This window comes from Cyprinodon tularosa, unplaced genomic scaffold (assembly GCF_016077235.1).
Source record: "Cyprinodon tularosa strain WSP-4 unplaced genomic scaffold, ASM1607723v1 ctg143, whole genome shotgun sequence".
NCBI classification, from domain to species: Eukaryota; Metazoa; Chordata; class Actinopteri; order Cyprinodontiformes; family Cyprinodontidae; genus Cyprinodon; species Cyprinodon tularosa.
This window is the reverse complement of record NW_024038254.1, coordinates 1366241-1390154: the sequence shown is the minus strand read 5'-3', so window position 1 is coordinate 1390154 and position 23914 is coordinate 1366241. Positions and strand designations below refer to the sequence as shown.

Sequence of the window (23914 nt, the reverse complement as noted above, 5' to 3'; positions counted from 1 at the left end):
TAATATGTTATTTGCCCTGAATTATCCATTAACAACCCCTAAAATCAAACATAAAAAAGGGAGGGGTTTCACATAATAATACTGAACACCCCCACTCAATGCTGACAGACAAGTCTGTTTTACCTTTGGCCTGCCACAAGGACGGCTCAGACTTTGGAACCAGGGCAGCATATCTTCCAGTCCCAAGCGGTCATATACTGTAAGACTGGAGGAGTATAAAAGCCCAAAAACAAAAGCTCAAGAATTAGTCTTCAGAGAAAGAGGGAGACTCTCTGTATCCTGCAGAAGCTGAACCCATCATGTGGGGTAACAAGCTCTGCCTTTTGCTGCTCCTGGGCACCTATACCCAAGCCCGTAAGTACACCTCTTTTCTGCTGCTAGTATTACATTTACATTGATCCCTGATTAGTAAAATAATAGGTCTAAAAATATTTGACATAGTGTTTTATATTGCTGTGCTTTTAAAAGTCAAATGGACACAGTGTTTGGTGCCTAATCTTTACTAAATAAAACAAGTTTTTTACCAAACGGATATTTAAGTAAATAAGTTTTACCAGTTGAGCGTGAGCATGTTGACCTAACATTTGCAAAGTTAAACCCTTGTCTACTTTTTCAGAGCAAGATTTAGGAGGTTTGGAGGAACAATCAGTTTGCTTTTGTAAGTTTTCTTCTACATTTTTCTCTTTTGTTAATTTTGTCATGTAACACATTTAACAAAGAAACAAAAAGGGTTGAAGCTTTGAAAACCTTTAGTATCCTAAGGTATTTTTTTATGCTGTAATTTGAATAGTAGAAGGCTAAAAATTAAGGCCTCATGCTGGCCTTTTCAACAAGAAAGGAGAGTAGAGGAAATAGATGTAAAATGAAAAAGATTATTCAGTGCCAATTTTTTTAAACACTGCTATAAGTTACTTAAAAATGTAACAAGATATGCTGAAGAGAGTGAGAGTTAAAATTCTGGAAACAATTGTACTTGTGTATTAAGATGTGGAACTATTTGAGAGACAAAACTGAAACATTCTCCCATAATTTATAATTGTAAGTAGTGATAATATATATTTTTATTTTAATATAAATACAAGATTTTTTTGAAAACTTTACTTCAAAATCCCTTTTAAGTAATAAGGAAAATTATTAAAAATGTTTTTTTATATATATATTTTTTATTTGCACAGAACTGTATCAGTGATATAATGTCATAAATATTTTATAACAGAATATACAATAATATTGTTTTAGCAAAAAACTATTGCCTTAAAATTCAGCAATCTTTTCTTTATGACATTATATAATCTTTTATTAATATATTAATTTAATGTATTTGGATGAATTTGTTGTTAATGTTTTTTTTTTCTACAAAACTTAAAGTGTTTGTTTTATGCCCAATCTTAAACTTTAGCGGTTTACTTAAACTGTTAGGGTAGAACAAATTTCTTCCTAAATGATTGTGACTGCTAATGTTTCCAGGCTGAATGAAATGTTTAAAATATTCTAATTGAGTCATTTAAACTATTTTCAGTGGCCAAAAGGTACAAGAACTTTAGGCGGTTTGTGTACAACTATGAAGCTGAGACCTTTAACAGTGTAAACGGAGCCTCAAATGAGAAGAGTGGACCCAAAGTCTCCTGTACTGTAAGTTTTAAACCTACAATTATAACTTGGCAAACTCATTACTTTAACTGAATAATAGGGGTAACGACAAAATGTTTAATTTGCTGCACAGGTTGAGATTGATGTGCCTCAGACGTGTCGATTCATCCTCAAAACAACAGACTGTTCTTTGAGTGAGATTTTTAGTGTGGATGATGGGGGGAATCCACTGTACCGTCCTGCAGCTGGAGCCAAGGATTTCAAAGCTGCCATGGCCAAGTAAGTTCAGTGAAGACTTTATTCATTTGGTTGTGTACTTGGGTTCAACAACCTGGCACGATCACCAAGAAATAATAAAAAAGAAAAAAAAAGATAATGAACCAAATTCCAGGTTGAGAGTTAAAACCTCTACCTGTGTCCAGGAACACCTTGAAGGTTGCGGTGGAAGGACACGCTGATGTCAAGCTGTTCCCTGAAGATGATGAGCCGGTCAACATACTCAACATCAAGAGGGGAATCGTGTCTGCTCTCTTAGTGCCTGAAATGAATGAAGAAGAGACAAAAGAAATGGTAACTGGGCTTCTTCTTTTTTGCTTATTCATTATTTCTGTTTATGACCTCTAATTCATTTATGCCAAGTGGAGTTTGGTGAAGCTTGTGATGTGGAGTCACGCAATGACAAACAAGTTGCACAATGAATTGATAAGATGCCCCAGCCAGAGGTGATAAATCATGCCCCGTAATATCGTGTTCTCACAGTGATTATCTCTAAACACAGGTCAAAGTCCTTGATAAGTAATCGCCTTTTCGGCATCACCTGCTTCCCTAATCGTTCGGGTTCATTGATTATCTGATTTAGGGACAGAGGGGACATTTGGAAAGCAAACTCTGGAAAATTTATTTTTAGTCCTCACCAGGAGTGTCTTTGTTTCAGCCCACTGTGCATGGAGTCTGCTCCTCTGAGCTCACCGTCAACCATGGATTGGACACTGCTACCGAAGTGACCGTCAGTAGGGATCTGTCCAAATGCGATGGGTTTGTTGCTCACAGGCAGAATACCAGCCCACTGGCCCTCATCTCAGGCATGGTGAGAACTTGAGAAGCTTACTAGTCACTATCAATACGCTACCCTCTCCTCAACTCAACTAAATCCGTTGCCTAAGGAACTAAGTATTTTTTTTTATCTATTTGTTGTATTTTACTATCAGAACTACCCTCTGTCCAAACTGATCAGCAGCTCTCAGACCTGTAACTACAAGTTTGACAACCAGAAGAAGCACATGACCAGTGGCTCCTGCACAGAAAAGCACATCTTCCTGCCCTTCTCCCACAAGTAGGTTTCCATGTGTCATCCTATTTTTGCCTTGATAGAGTAAAACTTTGAATATACATCCCTTAGAAGATTCTTCATAAAAATTTATGCATTTTATGAAATTACTTAATCATCTTCAAATTTCCCATTCCACATAAAAAGCAAAGAATATGGAATCTCTGCTGTTGTGAGCCAAACTGTGACACTGAGAGAAACTTCCAAGATCAATGACAGAATCTTTGACCACAGTAAGTTTAATTTGAACATTTATGGAGCATTAATATATTGGGTTAGAGTCTCAATTCTGTGATATATCTACACAGATGAGGCTACTTTCAAGACCCTGCCCATGGATGTTGTTGATGACAAGTCCCCACTGCAAACCAAGGATGCCGTTATTGCCACAATGCAGAAGCTTAACACTCTATCAAAGACAAATGAGGGTGAGGAGCGTGCTGGCCTCTTCCGCAAGCTAGTGTCTGAGATGCGCAGCCTCAACTGTGACATCCTTACCTCAAATGTGAACGAGATGATGTCCATCTCCAGAGATCTTACCTGGCAAGCTCTAGTTCAGTGTGGCACTCCAGAATGCACCAGCAGCATGCTGAAGATACTCAGAAACTTTGACCATGCTTCATATGATGTTGATGCTTTCGTCTATGCCCTTGGAATGATGTCAAACCCTTCTCGCTTGATGGTGCAAGACTTGCTAGAAATGGCTAAGTACAAGCAGAGCAAACCCATCATGTATGCACTGAGCAATGCAGCCAGGAGGTACGTGGGAGTGCTTGGACATTGTAATTACAGTTGCAATTCCTGCTGTAAATTAGTTGCTAATTTTTTACCACTTATTTTTCTGTAGATTGTACAAATCTGAAGGAGTCACCCCAGAGATCACTGCTGTTTATGAGTACATGTCATCCCTCCTGGGTGCAGATTGTGCAGGCGAAAAAGAGCTGACATTCATGACCCTAAGGGTAGGCAGCCAACTGTGAGCACACACCTTTAAAGTAAAAATATTACCAATGATACTAATGTTTAAGTTTCCTATTCCATTAAGGTTGTTGGTAACATGGGTGATGTAATGGAGGCCGCTGACCCTGAAATTAAGAACACCTTGCTGAAGTGCATGAGACAGCCCTCGACCACATTGTCAGTACAACAGGCAGCTATCCAGGCCTTCAGGCGCATGTCTCTGACCGATGAGGTAACATTAGGATTTATTATTATTTTCTTGTTTTTCCACAGATTAAATATGGTTACTTTGAAAATCAACCACTTGCTTTTGTTTGGTGCAGGTCCGCTCCAACCTCCAGAGGGTCAGCCAGTATCACAAGGGTGCAGTGCAGAAACGTCTGGCTGCTTACCTGATCCTCATGAGGGATCCCCAGGACAGTGACATAGACATGGTGAAGAAGCTGCTAAATGAGGAGCAGAACATGCAGATCAAAGCTTTTGTGTCCACCCACATCTACAACATTATTAGCTCAAATGAAACAGAGGCAAAAAAGTTAGTTTTCTTTTTATCCTGAGCTTTATTTCACAGAAGTAACATGAAATGCTTTGTTAAATGCTATATTTACTTTTCCTTAGTCTTGGTGACAGAATACGCCGCGTTTTGATGGACACTGATATCTCCACGCATAACGACTACACCACAAAGTCACGCAACTACAAACTTGGGATTGCACATGAGAACATGGAGGCTAGTATTCAGGGTAATGTCATTTTTGATCCCAGCAACCAGCTGCCAAGGGAAGTCCTGTTGGAAACCACTCTAAAAGCTTTTGGCTACAACTTGGATATTTGGGAGGTATGTGATGTCTTGTGAACTGCGATGGATTTTTAAAAAACAGTCTACAACCATTCACTCTGGTGTATAAATCAAATGTCTTCTCTTTGTAGCTTGGTATGGACGGAAAAGGCTTTGAGCCAACCATCGAGGCTCTGTTAGGAAAGAACGGTTTCTTCCCTGATACCATTTCTAAGGCTCTGTACTGGGCTGGGGGCAAACTGCCACCGGAGGTTAAAACATTTTTAGATAAATATTTTGTCATTTCGACAGCAGGAAAGCAAAATGTATGTACTCACTTGTATTAAGTATTTACTGTTTTGTCCTTTTTGGCGGGTTGCATGTATGTGACCGTATTGATTTTGTTCTCTAAGGTACCTGAAAACCTTGTGGGAGAAATAATTGGCAATTTCAACAAGCTGTTGACCAATCTGCAGAGTCAAGAGTCCCCAGAGGCTATGGCCTACTTAAAGATCATGGGTGCTGAACTTGGTTACATCAAGGGCAATGATTTGAAGTTTATTGTTGAAAATGCAGTCACTAACGCAAGAGCTTTCATGCACCATGCTAAGGTACTGTTTTATACAAAAACAATATTTTCCACAATAGCTTTAGGTGTTTTTCTGACAAAGAGCACTAAAACTGTTTTGCCAATTCAGTTTCCCCTTAATAGATTCCCGAACTTTGACACAGAGATGTTTGCACACTACATCTTCATGGACAACAAATTCATCTTGCCAACGGGATCTGGTTTGCCCATGACATTTGCCCTATCAGGAACATTTGCTCCTGGTGCAAAAGGAGGCCTTCACTTCAACCCTAACATGGTACGTTTTTTGTTAATCCTTGATCTCAGAAATGGACTGGCCTGCTCGTTATTTTGTACCCACACACTGCCATTTCATCCCTTTTCTACATTTAGTTTGTATCTGTTTGCTTAAACCATAGCAAAAGAAGTTCATTTATGAACTTTAATTCATGAAATATCTATAAAGACACTCAAATCTTATAAAAAAGGACCGTTTCTTAAAAAACTACTGTATTGTGTCCAGAATCTTTTTCTTTAACTCACTGGTTTGTCAAAACATCTAAAATTGGCACATGGTAAGAAAGGAATTTTCTGCTGTAGATGACACCATTTCATTTGAAACATGGCAAAGATGTATAATAGCTCTACATACACATAACATACTATAATTATGATTAAGAACCTACGTAGGCTATAGAATTTAATTAGGCTTGTTTCTATGAACAGAAGGAGCTAGTCTTCAGTCCCTCTGTTGGAGTTGAGTTCCTGACCCAGATGGGAGTCCACTTCCCTGAATATGTTGACTCTGCTATTGAGATGCACACCAACATGTTCCACGAGAGTTCCCTCAATGCCAAGATCACCATGGAGCAGAATGAGATCAAGCTCTCAATCCAAGCTCCAAAGGGCACCACAAAACTCTTTAGAATCAGGTGAGTTATAAAAGTGATCAACATTTTGTTAAATCAATCAACACAAGTTAGCGTAATGCGGGTTATGCATCAAAAGGGCTACATTCAGACTCATCATTTCAGGGGATTAAACCATTTCTGTTTCTTTGCCTATTTTACAGCAACAAAGTTGTGATTATGGGTGCTGAACAAGCCACAATAATCCCACACAGTGAGGGTGAATCACAGTGCAGCCCTCTCTTCTCTGGAATCAATTACTGCACCAAAATGCATCATGCTGATTCCCAGGACAGGAATGCTGCTCCATACTTCCCCCTGAATGGAGAGACAAGGTGAGACCTAGTTTGGAAATTTCCAAGTTTATTGTTTGCATTCATATAGCACTGTATGTTCTATACATTTATGATTGTTTCTGTTTTAGTTTTGCCATTGACATCAAACCTACTAACGAGATCTCGGAGTACACAGCTAGCATTGCCTATGAACTTCTTAGTGAAGGAAAGGATGGCCGCCAGAAGGTGGATTCCTTGAAGATGACCCTGAGAGCTGACGGTATGAGTATTGTGTTGGGTACTTCTTATGTGATTCTGCCAGTTAACATTAATTAATATAAAGAATATATTTTATTCTCTTACTTTAGGTGCTGAGCCCAAAGAGGCCACAGCTATCATGAAATACAACCGGAACAGGAACATCTTCACTACGCAAATCCTGATACCTGACATCGATGTTGAGACTGGAATTAAGATTGGCATGACAGACAGCAGTTCAAAGGGCAAATCCCTCACCATCGAGCTGTCTAACAAGAATGTGCCACAGCTATCTCTGACTGGTCGTGCCAAGTGAGCAAACACAACCCCACATCCTTCTCAATATTATCGTTTGCTTCGACATGCACACTTTGCCTGATTTTCATTGTTATTCTTTGTAGACTTCAAGCCATGAATAATGGGATGCTTCAGGTTCAACTCGTGGTGCCATCCATGAAGATTGATGCCACCCTTGGTGCTACTGTAATGAAGACCGATGGGCTCACCTTGCAGATCAAGAGTGATGTCAAGCTCCCAGAGATTTCCTCTGTTCAGGCAGTAACCTTCAAATATGGTACAAAATCATCAGTTTTGTACAGAGAAATGTCATTTCAAAATATAAGAACAAGTTCGAATGCTAAACCATTTTGTTTCTCAGGTGAGAAGGAAACTGAGGCCTATTTAACATCCAATGTAAATGCTGATACAAAGATCCCAGTGCACTACGCTGAAGCCATCCAGTCATGGCTCACAAGGCTTTCCAAAGACCTCCTGGAAAAGAAGGTTGTGAAGACAGACATGAAACTCCGTCACATAGTCAACAAAGGAATTGAGGTGAACAGAATAAAATCCAAGCATAAAACAAATTGTTTAATTTCAAGCTTTTATCTTAAGTCTAAATGTTGGTATTTTTTTTCAGGCCAGCAACATCTGGATTGACAAAATCTCTGAGGGTTGTCCTTATATGAAGAATCTGATGGACAACATTGTAGAACTTGAATTACCAACAATACCTGAAGTCTTATTTTTGAATTTGTAAGTAACTTGATATGAACATGTTCACAATTGCAGTACCATGAAAAAAGTACACAAAAGAGATAACCTGATCAAATACAAGATCAAATTTCCCAATCATTTTATTTATTTAAAGCAGGGAAGTTAGACTCCAGTCCTCTGAGTTCACTATAAAGTCCAATATGTTGTCCCAGCTCTATATAGGTATTCAGGGATTTAAGGTTTAGGGCATACATTAGGACAAAGCCATTGACTTCAACTGAGGAGGTAATTCAGCCATTTGATTGAGGGGTAATGGGCCAGGGAGATAGCAAAAAGTTGCAGGATACCCGCTGCTAGAGGACTTAATTTATACATTCCTGATTTAAAGGATATATCAGCATAAATCAATATGAAAATGTGAAACTTCATAATTCACGAATTAATTGCGACACCACATATATCTTTAGTTCAAAACAGATACATGTCAGAGCTGTAATAAAGAGGCCATTTAAAAAGAACCCTTTTTGACAACATGAAATAGGTTCTGTATCCAATCTAAAGAAATTTAAAGAAAAGTACAATGTGGAGTTTTATAAATACCCTTTTGCATTTACCTGGGTTATTTTTTCAATTTTAAATTTTGATCTGAAATAAAAAAAGAAGGTAAAAATCTGCTAATCATTGTCTTGAATAAATACGAGTAGCTAGCTCATGTATCTTGGGAGTTTAATATGTGTCCCTCTTTTTATGTTTTGCCAGCGAAAGCAAACTCAAATACCAGTTCAACCAGAACCATTTCATGATGACCGTCCCTCTGCCTCTTGGTGGAAAATCATCTGAGGAACTAAGGATTCCACCTGTTGTCACAGTCCCACACATCTCTGTTCCCCAGCTGGGACTAGAGGTTGCCTCACAGGACATCCAAATTCCACGTTTTACAATCCCGACTGAACAAGACATCTCTCTCCCTCTAATGGGACTGTTTGAAGCGTCTGCCAAGGTCAACAGCAACTATTATGACTGGGAGGGACTGATTACAGCTGGCAATAACACCGCTGAGTCTCCTGAATACGTGGCTAGGTTTAGTGTCATGGCTGAAAGTCCAATCAAACTGCTTTCCTTCTCAACTGAGGGTAAGTGAAATGTTTTTCTTAAATAAAGTATATGTATAAGAGATTTTACAGAAACAGCAAAAAGGCTGACTTCTAAAAATTTTTTTCGTCATTCTTGCTTTTTAGGGGCCACCAAAATCACAGACACAGACAAAGAAACCATTGAAGTCACAGTTGATGGATCCCTGAGGCATATGCTAATGAACACAGGTTTCAGCGTGCTGGAAAGCGTTTCTGTCAAAGACAATGTACTGACAACAGGTCGTTATAACATCTATGCTACTGCTGCTCCAGTGGGTCTAGACACATCTATGACCATTACCACCCAGTTTACTCTTGAGCCAGATGCTTTCTTTGGAGACGTTAACACAGATGGCAATATCAACATTGGGCCTATGGTTGCCACAACAACTTATCTCTACACCTTCTCTGTTAAGCCAGCCATGAAAGAAGCAAAAATGGACAGTAGCCTAATGGTGAAATCTGACCTGATGAAACTATCCCACAAGATAAAAGCCTTTTATGAGAATGATGAGCTTTTGTTTCAATCAACCAGCAGCTTAGAATCTGACCCAGTCAAGCACACCACAAAAATCAATCTTAACTACAAGGATGTCAAACTCACCATTCAGTCTGACTCTGTTACCAAGGCTTTTGAGAAGATGATTCTTAACCAGTTGGCGTTTTCCATGTATGAAGGACAAGCTTCCCTCAGGATTGAGAACCAAGCTGATGACACACAAAACCGTGTATACTCCTTATTTACTGGAACAATGAACCCATCTGGTTTGGAAATCAATGCTGATGCCTCCATGAAGATCTTCTCTAGCCTTGCTTCTCACAAAGCAACCCTGTCCCTGAGCACAAATGGCTTGACCACTAGCTGCACAACAACTGCCCAGCATAGTCCATTCGTATTTGAGAACATTTTCCATGGTGGAATTGGTTCCTCTGGTGCCACCATGTCTCTTAAGACAAAGGGAGCCATTGAAGAAAACAAGGCTGAGCTTAACATTGAGGGGAAGGTTTCCAGCACAGAAGTGTATCTCAACAGCATGTATGAAGGTAGCTTGTTTGACATCAGTGGGCGGAACAGAGTGAACCTCAGGCTGAATGAAAATGGGCTGGTTTGCTCTAATAACATGGTGGGATCATTTAGGGAGATGAGGACTGAAAACACACATTCCCTGTCTCTTACTTTAAAATCGTTTACCCTTCAAACCAAAACTGACAACTTCCTTGATGAGAGAAACTCCTACATGCACGATATCACAGTCAACATGGAGCGTTTTACAGCCTCAGCTATGGTGAAAAATGAACTAAAAGTCATGGCAGTCCATTTTGAGAATAATGCCCAATTCAAAGCAGAACCCTATGACATAGAGCTGGCTGGGGCACTGACTGGAAGCTTCTCAGAGGAAGAGCTCAAACACATCTATGAAATCAAGTTTGTTGACTTAGTCTTGTCTGCAAAGTGCAATACTAATGGAAAACTCTTGGGATCGCACATGACACATACCACTGACATGGAAGTTAATGGTCTGGCTATTAAGTTCAGCAATGTGGCCAACTTCAACTCACCATCTCTTCGTGTGGACAGTACAGTTAAAACTACCGCTGCTCCCCTCATGCTTGACGTTGATGCCATCTTCAACTCAAACGGTGAGATAAATCTGTTTGGAAAGCATAGTGGTGAACTCTACAGCAAATACCTCCTAAAAGCAGAACCAGCAGAGTTTGCACAATCATTTGAGTACAGAGCTTCAAGCAGCCATGAGATGACAGACCGACCAACTGTGAAGACCAACATGAACAACAAGCTCAACAGCTTGCTAAACCTGGAAGAACAAATGGTCTCACTGGAGATGACATCCACTGTAAACGAACACACTTTTAAACAAGAACTGAGTGCCTATAACAATGCAGACAGAATTGGTGTTGAGATGAAGGGAGAAGTCTCAACTCCCTTCCTCAGCGAAGCCAAACAAGACTATGCCATCTCTGGATTTGTGAAGTATGACAAGAACAGTGACAGCCAGTTTATTCAGATCCCGTTCATCGAGAACCTTCCCACAGTCATTGAAAACATGAAAAGTACAATGATTAAACTGATAGGTCTCAGCACTGAGATGCTCAAAGACATCAACACAAGGTATGAAATAAGTGCTAAGATTCAGTCCAAAATTGAAGAAATAAGGGAAGCGCTTGACAGTTTTGACATTGCTCTTTTTGTCCAAGACCTGAAAAGGTTTATTGCACCTGTGGAGAAGTTCATCATGAAACTGACTGCCCAGTTCCCTTCTGACAAAGTCATTAATCTTTTGACATCTATCAAGGAAACTATTGTGGTTGAGATTAAGAATTATAACATTCCAACAAGGTTCAAGGCAATTTATAACAAAATAGAAGAGTTTCTGTCTAATTATGAGATTGAAAAAATAATTGGGACCATCATGGATGAGGTTGTAAAAGTTATGAGGCAGTATCAGATCAGAGAAAAGTTGCAACACACATTTGAGGCTATCCGATCAATTGACATCAAGCCTATTGTTAACAAAGCTATGGTCCCAGCAAAGGAGCTTTTGAATGAGCTTTACTCCATTGACTTCAAACAGCTTATTGATGACATGAGTGCTTTCTTCACAAGAGAGATCCAGAAAATTAAGTCATATGATTATGGTGCACTTGCTAGGGAAATGAAAGACAAAGTGGCAGAGATGAGCAAGATTCCTTGCTTTGGCAAACTCTATGGTGGGTTTGAAGTTAACTCCCCTCATTACAGCCTCATGACCACAGCTGAGCTGGAGAACACAACAACCACAGCAGCCAGACCTGAATTTAAATTAAGCCTGAACTCACGGGCCGATTCTACTCTTAATGTGCTTGACTTTACTGTGGATGCCTCTGCACATTTTGCTGCCCCCAAAATGAGCCGTCTGACCATGTCTGAATCCATCAATGTCAAACAGTCTTCCTTCACACTTGAACACAAGGGAATGATGGATCTGTATGGCCTATCAACTCAAGCCTCTGCTGAAACCATTGCAAAAGCAACATATGAGCTCTATGATGCAGAGCTTGTCAACAATGCATTCTTTGCTCTGGAAAATGGAGTCTCTGCCAAAATGGAAACTGCCTACAAACACGACCTCAAGTTCCCACCCCTAAACATCCAGAGTGAAATGATGATTGATCAGAAGACTATATTTGGGATTGAAGATGCCAGCATCAAGCTCACTATTAATAATGTGGCCAATGAAAAATACAGTATTTGGGATTTCTCAGATGAAGCAACCCACAAGAGTGACCTCAACCTAGAAATGGATCTCCAGAACATCAAAGTGACCTTCACTGGTGACACAAGCAGCTACCTTTTAAAGGCTAAGGAAAGTTTTGTTGCGGAAATTAATATTTTCCGTCATGTCCTGATTGATGCCAAGTTTGAGACTGATACACCTTTCATGAAGGGCAGTGTGGCAGAGCTAAAGCTTCAGGCCAAGGCTGAAGACATGAGAATTTATCTCTCAGCATCTCATGATGCAGAACTGGTCGGGAACATTGAGGGAACACTTTCAAGCTCTCTCCTAACATTGGTCTCAGCAACAGAGCTTACATTTGATAGTAAGAACAAAGGAAAGGGCAAGGTTGTTCTTCCATTCAAGCTGTCTGGAAAATTTGACCTCCAGAATGACATTGTTTTTACTCTGAACTCAGAAATGCACCAAGCACGCTGGGTAAGTCTGGGACGGTTCAATCAGTACAAATACTCCCATCTGTTTGCCCTGGAGAATGGAGAAAATGAGATTAACATCCAATCACAAATCAATGCCGAAGCAGATCTGGATGTGTTGAAGGAACCAATCTCAATTCCTGAGATAACTCTACCATACTTTGGCATGAAGACACAACGAGTGGAGGGCTTTTCTCTGTGGGAAAACACTGGCCTGAGCAACATCCTAACGACAACTCAGCAGACTCTGGACATCAACTCCAAATTGACTTATATTAAGAACCCTGACATGATCACAATTGACATTAATCTGGATCCACTCAGTCGTGCCATTAATACAAACATGAGGGCACTACACAAGAAAATGCTCATTAGCAAGGATAAAGCTGCGACCATTCTTGCTTCATCTTACAACAAAGCAATGTCAGAGTATGAAAAATACAGCATTGAGTTGCCTAAAACCATTGTAGTACCTTCCTACAAAGTTCCAGTAATGAATGTTGAGATGTCCTCCTTCACAATCCCCTTACCTGATGTCACACTAGTCACAATGCCCTCACTGCACATCCCATCTGCACTCAGCAAACTGACTGTTCCAAAAATCACCATACCTAAGGTTCAGAGCATTAAGATCCCATTGATGGGTGACCTGACTTATAAGTTCTCCATGGAAACAGCAATGATCACACTTAAAACTGATGCCAGTATCCTCAACCAGGATGGCCTGAAGGTCAGATTTGATGCCTCGTCAACCTCTGGGTGTGAAATGCTGACGGGGAAAATTGAGGGTAACACCAATGTTAACACAGTGGGTGAATTTCAAATGGCCTCCCTCCTTTCTGTAAAACATGTAATGCTTGAAGGAAATCATGAGAGCACCATCACCTTGAGTTATGAAAATATAGATACCGATGTGAGCAACTCAATTAAGGTCCTTTTGCCTTCACTCACTATGGAAATCAACCAGGACATTAAAGGAAATCCAGTAGATGGTCTTGTTGTCTCCATGTCCACGCCCTCTGCAGGCCATCTTGGTGTACAGCTGCAGACCAAGCGGCCTGCACAAGTTAAAGCTCGACTCTATGGTCGCTACCCGGTAAGAGAATACAAATCCATCTGCTTGTTCTTTTAATCTAAGATGTGTGTTTACTTTTTATTTTCTAATTTCTAATTTTTCTTTATTCACTTTTGTCTCCTCAAAAGACTGAACCATCAACAGACATCAACATCCTGGGTCTCAAGATGTCAGTCGTGAACTCTGAGAGGCTGAGCCTTCAGACGACCTGGAATATGGAGATGCCATATGAGATGATGCTGGGACTGAAGAAACAGGTTCCCGGTGCCATAGAAATGGTTTCTGATACTGCCGTCAAGGTGTACAACAAGATCAGCAGACATGTTAGGAGTTTCAAGGGCTCATTTGAAAGGTTCAGAAAGCAGGGTAAAGTAATGTTCAAGAAGGCTGTGGAAAACCTAGCAGCAGTTAGCTCTTCTGATTTTATGACAGCTACCACAGATAAGATCATTAAGATTCTGAAACAGTCCCAGAGGAAGGTTGAGCTTATTCTTGATGCTGTGATTAAATTTTTGAGGCAGACCAAGTTCCAGATTCCTGGCTATGAACAAAGGCTCTCTGGACTTGAGATCTACCAGAAATTCAACACTTTTGTTGCTGATGTTTCTGAGGAGGCGATTGAAAAGCTTCCTCAGTACATTGCCACCAGCTTTTCCTCAGTTTTTGATCATGTCCAAGCCATAGAATTTACCATCCCTGGATCTAACCACATCATCACAGGGAAAGAGCTCTCAGATGACCTACTGCTGGCTTTGGGTAGAATTCAAGAGCAGCTGATTGTTAACCTGAGGAAACTAGGAGAAATCAAAGTGGAGGATATCATTGACAAATTTTCAGAATTCCTCCAATTTATTGTTGAACAAAGTGAACGGTTTATCCAAACTCTAAAAACCCAGAATGTTGAGAACATCTCCAATGCTGTGGTGGATGCGTACCATAATGCCATGAAATCCCGTTTCCTGGCCACTGTTGCCAAGCAGGTTGATGAAGTGTACATAATCATTAAAGAATATCTCAAATCTGTGATTGATAAAATCCACAGCATTGTGGCTGACATCTCAACTGAACAGCTTAGAGAAGACATTCAGTCCTGGATTGACTCATTTGTGAAACGTATCAACACTTTACACAACAGTGTAATTAGGAACCTGAAAGAAAAAAGCAAGAATATTGAACCATACGTGAAAGTAAGTGATAGACAGGTAGAGGTTGACATTCCTTTACCATTTGTTGCTAGATTCAACTAACTCACCAAGAGAGCCAAACTGATAGATAAGTATTTGAATTAGCTACCTTTCTGCCATAAGCAAGCAACACAATAATTTATTGTCAGAAGCAAACTAAACTCTTCATATGGATTTCTGTTCTCACAATGCTTAACTTTGTGCTGTTTTTTTCCACATAATTTTGTTTTTTCATTGTAGACCCACAGTTGTTCTGATTCTCCTTTGTTTCTTGTCCTATTTAAACCTAAGTGGTCATCAATAAACTGTTTGTACTGCATATATCTCTGAGCCTTTTCGACACCACAGGGAACAATAATGTTTCAGTTTTAGTTAATTTACATATCTCCAAGTCATTTCCAGTTAGGTATAGACCTTAAGACAAGTACGGTAGTATGATTTAATCTAACTATTAAACAATATTTCTATTTGCCCTTAGTTATTGGCTTTGTTGCCATACTGGTTTTAGTCTAGTTTTACTCAGTTTTATGTTGTGAAAAAAGGTACCCTTTACAATTTCGGATAACAACCAGTTTCTTTACCAAATTGACAGCTTTACCTAGATACTACAACTGCTGGGTACAGAATGCTGGCCTGCAGCTCATCGTAGCGTTTGGGCAGAAAACTTTGATTTATGGAATTCAAATGAACTTTTTTTTATGAATTAATGCCCTATTTTATACAAAAGTGTCTAACAAAAGCTGTGAAAATAGTAGATCTAGTTCAACACATCATTGGTTAATATGTGAATGAATGATGCATTGCACACAGATCAATAAAATCTTCATTACTCCAAAAAATTAAAGAAGAAAAACATTTAGGCTTTATTTCGGGGAATTTACCCCTTGGTTACTGCTGCTCAGGGGTCAAAGTAGATTTATTCAAAGGGTTTTGATAAAAAAATAAAATAAAAAAATACAGAGAGAACCTTGTAATACCATGGCAATCCAGTCCTAAATTGAATGAATATGTGAACTAAAAGGTTGAAATATTTCTAGGAAATATAGAAAATGGTTTGATGACAATACAAGGAAACATTTACATCATATTTGAATAAATAAAAAACAACAACAATGAGAGAGAAATATTCAAAGATCTATGTACTTTTTCACCTGGCTGTTTTTTCAAAAATAAATAGTACGCAATGAAATATTTTCTTTGGATATAATTTAGGGATTCCTTTTGCTCAAAATTAAAGATTGTTTAGTATAACACCTTGTGAGCTGGAAAAAATAAAATCTTGATAGTTAGAGAAAGGGATTTTTCAAGATTGGCAGAGGATGAACAGCCCCATATAGTATAGCACATTTCTGCATAAGCATAGCTGGAAGAACAGAGTTTGTCAGTGTTGGGTGCGCAGTACCAAACAATTCGGGCTTATTGCCCCCCTTCCGCTGCTGCCACCATCTGTGTTCATGCAAAATGTGTGCCGCTGCACACCAAATGGGCGGTGTGACCAAACAAGACGATGCTGCACGGCTGATACTGCTTAGCTTGTCTAACAGATTACAGCACAATGATGCATTTTAAGCTGGGCATACACTGTGCGATTTTTTGCTCTTTTCGGGTCGACTTTCCAGTCATGCGAGAATAATTTGATCGGTCCAACTATCAGCCTGGTCTTACATTGTGTAGTGTACAGAGGGAAACAAGGGACTATCATGTGAAAGTTCTTTCTGTAAAATTAACAGACCATAGTTACCACATTTGCTCAGCCATGTCTTTGTCCAAATATGTTGTCTCCTTTTCTTTTTTGGGCTTTCAGCACACAAAGTTGCACAAATTGCCAAGGCAACACGTGGTTTCATCGTACAGTGTGAGCTGTAGCTGCGTGCAATGATTGAAAAAAATTTGCAGTGTATGCCAAGCTTTAAACGTCTGACCAACGACCCGCTTACGTTTTTATTTAGTCTCGTCTCATTGACGAAAACTTACACCTATTATTCAGCATGTATTTGTAATCGAAGATCTATGTTTATCTTGTCATTAAAAAAAAGGAGCGCCAACAAAATAATTTTGTCATTGTTGAAGAAGACAACACTAGTTCCAACCAGTTCAATTTAGTTAATTTTATTTATATGGCTCAAATACACAACACATGTCATATCAATGTACATTACAGACTTCACAATAGTCAGATTGGTTAAGAAAACCAGTCGATTGCATCCAGTCATTGACTTGCAACACATGCTCCTTCTTAAATGAGCTTGCAGCAATGATTTTCACTGCCTTTTGTCGTTGACTCTTCAGCAATCCCTCACACCAAGTATGCATGATCCGATAGTGGAGAAGGAAAACTCCCTTTTAACAAGAAGAAACCTTCCAGCAGAATCAGGCTCAGTGTAAGTGACCATCTGCCGAGGCCGACTGGGGTTCAAGAAGACAGAAGCAGACATAGAGAAAAGCAAAGATAAGGTAACTGTTAACCAGCTCCACAGGCGGGCTGGTCCAGGAAACACACAGCCAGGCAGATGAGCTCTGAGCCATTTCTCTTGTCAGAGGATGAAAGAAAATACATACAGTTGGTTACATCAAAAGAAACAGGACTACAATGAGAACCGACCAAGCTTAAATATCCATAAACACAATAGTTCATGGCAGCAGCACAGCTAAAAAGGAACAGACCAGATGAAGCTACTATGGCAGGAATAAGCAGAAAGAACAAAAAGTTGTAAGTGGAACAAATACTGCAGACTAGGAGAATAGATATAGAATGAAGCAGAATAAGGAAAAGTGTTCCTTATGTGATCCAGCAGCCTAAACATATAGCAGCAAAAATATAGAAGGGAGTGTTGGCTTAGTAGGTTAGAGCAGCGCGCTTGTGCTATGAGTTTTGCAAGTACCCAGTTCCCCACAGCCTCCACTCTGGGTTCCTAAGCAAAACCCTTAACCCAACACTGCTCCCCGGGCGCCTCCCAATGGCAGCCCATTGCTCCCCAATGGGATGGGTCAAAATGCAGAAAACGAATTTCCCCATTGTGGGACAATAAAGGGATTTACATTTTCAAAATGGCTCAGGATAACTTCACAATTTTGGAACAGGTATAAGAAAGGTACATTCACAGTAGGGCCAAGGAGAAACGTGCTCGGACTGAAATTCTCCCACACTGGATCAGGCTGTGTACGTTCTTCCTCCACCTACCTCTCTACTCACCCAGTTACTAAGCAAACATCACTCTCTTTTTTTAACTATAAGCTTTATCTAAAAAGAAGGTTGTAAGCCTACTCTTAAAAGTAGACAAGAGTGTCTGTCTAATGGACTAAAACTGGTAGCTGGTTCCACAGGAGAGGAGCCTAATAACAAAAAGATCTGCCTCCTATTCTACTTTTAGAAATTCTAGGAACCACTAATTTACCTGCAGAATGAGAGTGGAGTGCTCGCTTAGGAACATAAGGAAGAATCAGACCCCTGATACAAAACAAAGCTTGGTTATTTAGTGCTTTATATGTGAGAAGGTGGTTTTTTAATTCTATTTGGATTTCACAGAAAGCCAATGAAGTGAAGATAAGATAGGAGAAATTGATCTCTCTTTTTAATTTCATCAGAATGCTGGCTGGAGAAGCTTTGGAGATCCAGAGCTTAGGTGGGAGAATCTGATGACCGGACAAATATGAGTCTTGCAGTCAAAACATATCAAAACACATTTAGCTTAAAATAACCATTACACATCACCCTGAACATATCATCTAATAGTCAGAGTTGATGACAAGATGGGTGGAGCTGAAAAAAGGGTCATTCCAGTAAAAACAACAATGTTGGAGGCTGAAAAAGTCAAAAAATTGAACTTCCAGCAGGATATTTGACCCAAAGCATACAGCCAGAGCTACAATGAAAAAGGTTCATATCAAAGCCTACACAAGTGTTACAAAATTGAAAAATCCCCAAAATTAGAAAGGTTTAAAAAAAATAATAATAATAATCTGAATTTATAAAAACAAAAAAAAACAGTGGGCATAACCTTTAGTCTAATGATGAAAAACACACAGCCCTTGCAGCTGTCATTGCCATGAACTGTGTAGGTTCAGAAAGCCATATGTCATTTTCCTTCCACTTCCCAAACGTGTGGTGCTCTTTGTTGGCTGATGGTATAACAGCCTATTGAAATCACATTTAAGTTTGTGGTTGTAATGTGTCTAAATAAAACAAAAAGGTTTTAAACTAGTATGGAGATTTGTTGTAAAGTTCCATTTTGTTGGTTAGATAAAACTAAACAAAAATTCAAGTGTTTTATTAAATATCATGAACAAACTCTGTGTTCCACTACAGACATTTGTCCTTTACTCCCCCCTGTGCTCAGGTCTAAATTTAGTCAAGTCTAAAATAGCAGTAGTGACATTCATACTTTATCCTATGAAAGAGAGAGGAAAAATTACACTGTGTCGTTTCTAAGGCTGCTAGGAACAATAAAGAAAAGTTAAATACAAGAATAATCATTTCTACTACTTTATAAAAGCTAAATTCCTCCAAAATACATTTAACATGGATTGTAATGGGATAAGAAATATAAAAATATAATAGTTTAACTCTCAGTCATATCTGCTTGTTATGTAAATTATGTAGGGTGTATAGCCAATAAATATAAAAATAATTTTGCTGACAAAGTTGAAAGTGTTCTTCATTTTCCTACGTGAGATTTGCAATGTTTAAATAAGCAACTATCCTTAACCAGAAATAGTTAGAATATATCAGAAAGGATAAATATGTCACAAATGTATTTATATGTTTTGATAGAAATAATAAAAGGAGTGTTCATCTGGTTGTGAGGGACATTTTACAAAGAAATCAAACTAATTAGAAAGTGAATTGTATATGTTTAGCATTTTATTGAGTTTTTCATTCTTCCTGTATCTAATACTAAAAAACATGAAAATAAACAATCTAGCACATTCATCTTTGTTCTACTTCACTTTTGGGCACAAACAAAGGAGATAAAGACACTATGAAACATTGCTGTAAATCAGAGGGAGGGGGGCCAGTTTGGGAAAATTAATCAGTCCAGCACAAAGCAGTCCTGTTGTGTAGGTCAGCAGAAAGCCCAGCAACTGAAGAAAGCAGGGAATGTGACTTTTACACCCTTGGAACTCAGGGTAGTTTCGTAAAACCTTCACTGTTTTACGCCCCAGAGTATGTTGATTATTTCTTAGCAACAAAAAAAAAGATGTCTTTCACAAACTCCTCCCTCCTAAATGAAAACATGAACAGAAAATTCCTGACTCAACAGGGCAGCAACAGTGTCAGTAATGTATGCATTGCTTTTATTTGTACAAGCACTCCCAAAACCATACAAGGGGACAGTTACACAATACATGAAGCAACAGATGAACTTTGCTTGTTGCACAATCTGTAAAGGCTCACTTAAATACATTAAGTTATATCCCAATTGTTTTTCATCAAGTAAATTCAAAAGTACATTCTTGGTCGAAACGAAAAAATATTTAGTGACAAAAATTTGCTGATGGAGTTTACATGTTACAGCGGGTTCATTAATTCACATTTAACTTGAAAACTGTGTACAGAATGGTTTTATAATTAATGTTATACTTACCTGTCTAGGAAAAACACGAACTCCTAATGTGTAAAGTTTGTTTTAATACAAAATACTGCTTTTAATTATTTTGTTTGTGACGTAAGGTTACAGAATAATATATACACCAACTAGTCAATATGACTAAAACTCGGAAGATTTTACTGTAAACATGACAATATGATTAGCGCTTTAAAAAACTGCAAAATGGGTGGGTGCTGGTGATTTTGGCCCTTTTTCTTTTTTTCCAGGAACAGCTTAGAGCTGTTTGCTGTAATATGTTGCACTAAAACACTGAGGCAACTCAAACCTCCCTGGGGGATCTGTAGTACTTTTTATGATGTAAACTATTTAAATTTGCAATTCACTATATTAGGAAACCTTCCGTTTCTTCTTCTTTCTTGCCCCTCCCCGCATCAGATCCAGTTTCCTAACATTCAGTATCCAAGGTACCAAGAGTTGTGAGCATAAGAGCCAACAATGAGCTATTCTTATCTTTAGCAAACATAGTAAATGCTTGAAACTGTCTTAACTACCATCTTCCAAATACAGCATCTTAGAGATTTTAGTGTTTTATGTTTCCAATTGAATTCAACATATTGTCAAGCTCTATTATTTTTTTAACAGTCCATTATAGTTAACCATAATGAAATGTAGTTATTTGAAATTCAAGTAGCTTTACTCTAAAAATGTCACTCTGTGGTATTTTGATCTGTCAGAATCTGTCATATTTCAGGTAAGTGGAACTGGAAAGTCAAAGAGCAATAGGTGGAAATATGGGGGATATGAAGTCCTTCAAAAATATTTCATTATAAAATGATGTACATTTAAGAAAATTTTGTTCAATAAAAGAAAAGAGTGCTTGACAGCAAAGAGTAATATAGTAATAAGCATTGGTTTCATTAGACAAGTACCAAACGGAAGTAGAAAGGGACGAAATAGCCAAATCAATGGAGGGGCAGGATGACCTGTAAGGTTTGAACATGCTGGCTCCTTTTACTACATATGCTCAAAAAGATTTTTTATTAAGTTGTGAGGTAACACTGTTGCATACAAAGCAATCCTAAAAATCAACATATTAAAAAGTTATGGGAAAACAAAAAACAAAGTTGTTTTTTTTTTTTTATACCATTCATGTCATCTGAACTCTTTAATAGGATTTCAGAAAAAGTGCCAAAGTAAGTTGGGCTTCCTCTGGCTTTATAGTGCCAGGAAAAAAAAATCTATTTGAGCAAATTTAAATTTAAAAGGAAAACCATTTGATTGTGTGTAAACATGTTTGTTTAATCGGTGTTCCCACTGTGAGAATTTCAACATAACCACGCCAAACAAAAACTGGTCAATATGACCATCCATAATGAAATAATAATAAAATAGTATTTCCCTTAATACTGAACATCATAAGAAATAATTATAAAACTAGGGGGACGTGTAAAGGTTGACTCCTTGGTCACTTCAAAATGCAGGAAATTGTCTAACTCTTGGAGCAGATAAGATGCAGTGCAATCCTTCACAAATCTCGTTAAAGTCTACCTAAGCAACCTACACGCAATCAACCAAAGATGAAGAAAAAAATAATAATAATTTGCTTGTGTATCCCCACTTTCTACTGCCACCCTGGGCAACCACCCAATAAGAAAACCACCAGTTTTCAACCAAAACAAAGGTAGTGTTCAAATTATAATATATACCTGTTACCTCAAACAAAATTATAGTTAAATTAAAAACACTAAACATAACATCATAAGAATGCTTAATGTATGATCAAGATGATTTACAATATTACAATCTTGGGACAGGTTTGTGGTTGAACACAATTTAGACTTAAATTAGAGTGCAACATTTTCAGCTTTGGTTCTTTTTACAAAGTGTAAAAGTTTAGTTAAAAAGCTACCTTTTAAAAAAATACTTTGATGCACAAAAAAAATTGTCAGTTTAAAAGCATGCCTCAAGTAAGGCCTCATTCAAATGACTGGAGGAGACATTTCTCCAAATAAAATGGAGCAATTTCTAACATTGTTTATCCTTTGTTTTTCAGGCAATGGGCATCATGTGATCAAGAGGAGAAGCTTTAACCGGTACTTTACGCACACCCACATGCAAGTGTCCGAACAAAGAGGTGGCCACTGGTTTTGCTTCAACATGTCCAAACACAGACCCCACGCAGGAACCGTCTTGTATCTTCTAAGGCCCTGAAACCCACAGTTCAATCACAGCATCACACAGCATTTGAAAATATCCCCCGTGGTGGAGCGTTTCTGGAGGGTTGCCCGTGTCGCCGTTTCGAAGACCTCCCAGATGCCTTCTTTGGTTCTGGCGGAGCACTCCAAGTAGTCGTATGCGCCGATGCGCGCGGCCATAGCCCGGCCTTCCTCCGCCTTCACCGGCTCTAGCTTCATCCGAGACAGCTCGTTCTTGGTGTTCTCGTCGTTGCGCAGATCTTTCTTATTGGCAACCAAGATGATCGGCACGTTCGGACAAAAGTGCCTGACCTCGGGGACCCACTTTTCGGATATGTTCTCTAGAGAGTCCGGGCTGTCCACGGAGAAGCAGATGAGGATGACATCAGTGTCCGGGTAGGAGAGAGGGCGCAGTCGGTCATAGTCCTCCTGTCCAGCTGTGTCCCACAGCGCCAGCTGCACTTGCTGGTTGTCTACTTCTATGTCGGCCACGTAGGTCTCAAACACTGTGGGGACGTAGACTTCAGGGAACTCGTCTTTGCTGAAAACTATCAGTAGACAAGTTTTCCCGCAGGCGCCGTCCCCGACTACCACCAGCTTCTTCCGTAGGACAGCCATCTGGGTCTCTTCTTTGGCTTTCTTTAATCGTGGCATACAAAACACAGATCTGGGCTCCTTTCTCGCTTCGGTCCTGATTAGAAACTGTCAGGAGACCGATCAGGCTTTTTCTGCCGGGTGGTTTTCTCTCCAAACTCTACAATGTTTGGGAAAATCCTAGGCCTTCAGTTTATAAAGCTGGGCTGGTTTCCTAAATATAACAATCCAATCGGAAATGAGGGAGTGAGATCATAGTTTGTAGAGGGTTGGGTGACTGGATATCATTGGTTTCTACTGAGGAGGGGAGGGCCAGAGGCCATCATATGTCCCAACCATGTGACCGAACTATATATTGCATTAAATTCTCTTTTAGCTAAGTTATGTTATAGTAATCATTAAAATCTTTCTTCTGTATACATTATCATGAGAAGCTTTGGGATCTTCCCACTTAAGTTGTGTTTAATACACAGCTACAATTTTGCATCACTTCAAAAACTCAATGTTTTCTTCCCTCAATGCCATAGGCCCAAATAAATCTTTTTTAAAGTTTGTATTTCACATTATAACTATCCATAATACATTTCTTTAAAGGGCCAACTATAACAATTTAGTACATAACAGTGGCGGTTCTAGACCAGATTTACCAGGGACCCCGGTGTGGGGCCAGTGTTTTTTTTATTATTTTTTTTATGGGTGCACCAAGCAAGATAAAAAAATAAAAAATAAATAAGTAAATATATATATATATATATATATATATATATATATATATATATATATATATATATATATATATATATATATATATATAT

At 38.9% G+C, this 23914-nt stretch overlaps 2 protein-coding genes across 2 annotated transcripts; one reads left to right on the top strand and one right to left on the bottom strand.

Annotated features, from left to right (window-relative positions):
* The first annotated feature begins 208 nt into the window (after positions 1-208).
* Positions 209-15082, top strand: LOC119779155 (apolipoprotein B-100-like). The gene is made up of 26 exons (XM_038278702.1): positions 209-354; positions 617-658; positions 1520-1632; positions 1724-1869; positions 2013-2160; positions 2525-2677; positions 2799-2923; positions 3065-3150; positions 3226-3676; positions 3765-3879; positions 3963-4109; positions 4201-4412; positions 4496-4715; positions 4808-4981; positions 5069-5266; positions 5354-5521; positions 5950-6155; positions 6296-6466; positions 6556-6686; positions 6775-6976; positions 7066-7238; positions 7323-7498; positions 7584-7699; positions 8420-8793; positions 8899-13598; positions 13706-15082. Exons 1-26 carry the CDS (start codon positions 300-302, stop codon positions 14822-14824), a joined length of 9921 nt encoding a protein of 3306 aa, XP_038134630.1. The 5' UTR covers positions 209-299; the 3' UTR covers positions 14825-15082.
* A 4953-nt stretch (positions 15083-20035) lies between these two features.
* Positions 20036-23328, bottom strand: LOC119779158 (rho-related GTP-binding protein RhoB-like). Its single transcript, XM_038278710.1, has one exon. The coding sequence runs from the start codon at positions 23157-23159 to the stop codon at positions 22536-22538; it is 624 nt and encodes a 207-aa protein (XP_038134638.1). The 5' UTR covers positions 23160-23328; the 3' UTR covers positions 20036-22535.
* Positions 23329-23914: the final 586 nt, after the last annotated feature.

Bases quoted from the DNA above. Each gene is read 5' to 3' on its own strand.
- LOC119779155 (XM_038278702.1), top strand. From the start codon at position 300: ATGTGGGGTAACAAGCTCTGCCTTTTGCTGCTCCTGGGCACCTATACC. The intron at 1,633-1,723 runs GTAAGTTTTAAA...TTTGCTGCACAG, and splicing joins GACCCAAAGTCTCCTGTACT to GTTGAGATTGATGTGCCTCA. The intron at 2,161-2,524 runs GTAACTGGGCTT...TCTTTGTTTCAG, and splicing joins AAGAAGAGACAAAAGAAATG to CCCACTGTGCATGGAGTCTG.
- LOC119779158 (XM_038278710.1), bottom strand. From the start codon at position 23,159: ATGCCACGATTAAAGAAAGCCAAAGAAGAGACCCAGATGGCTGTCCTA.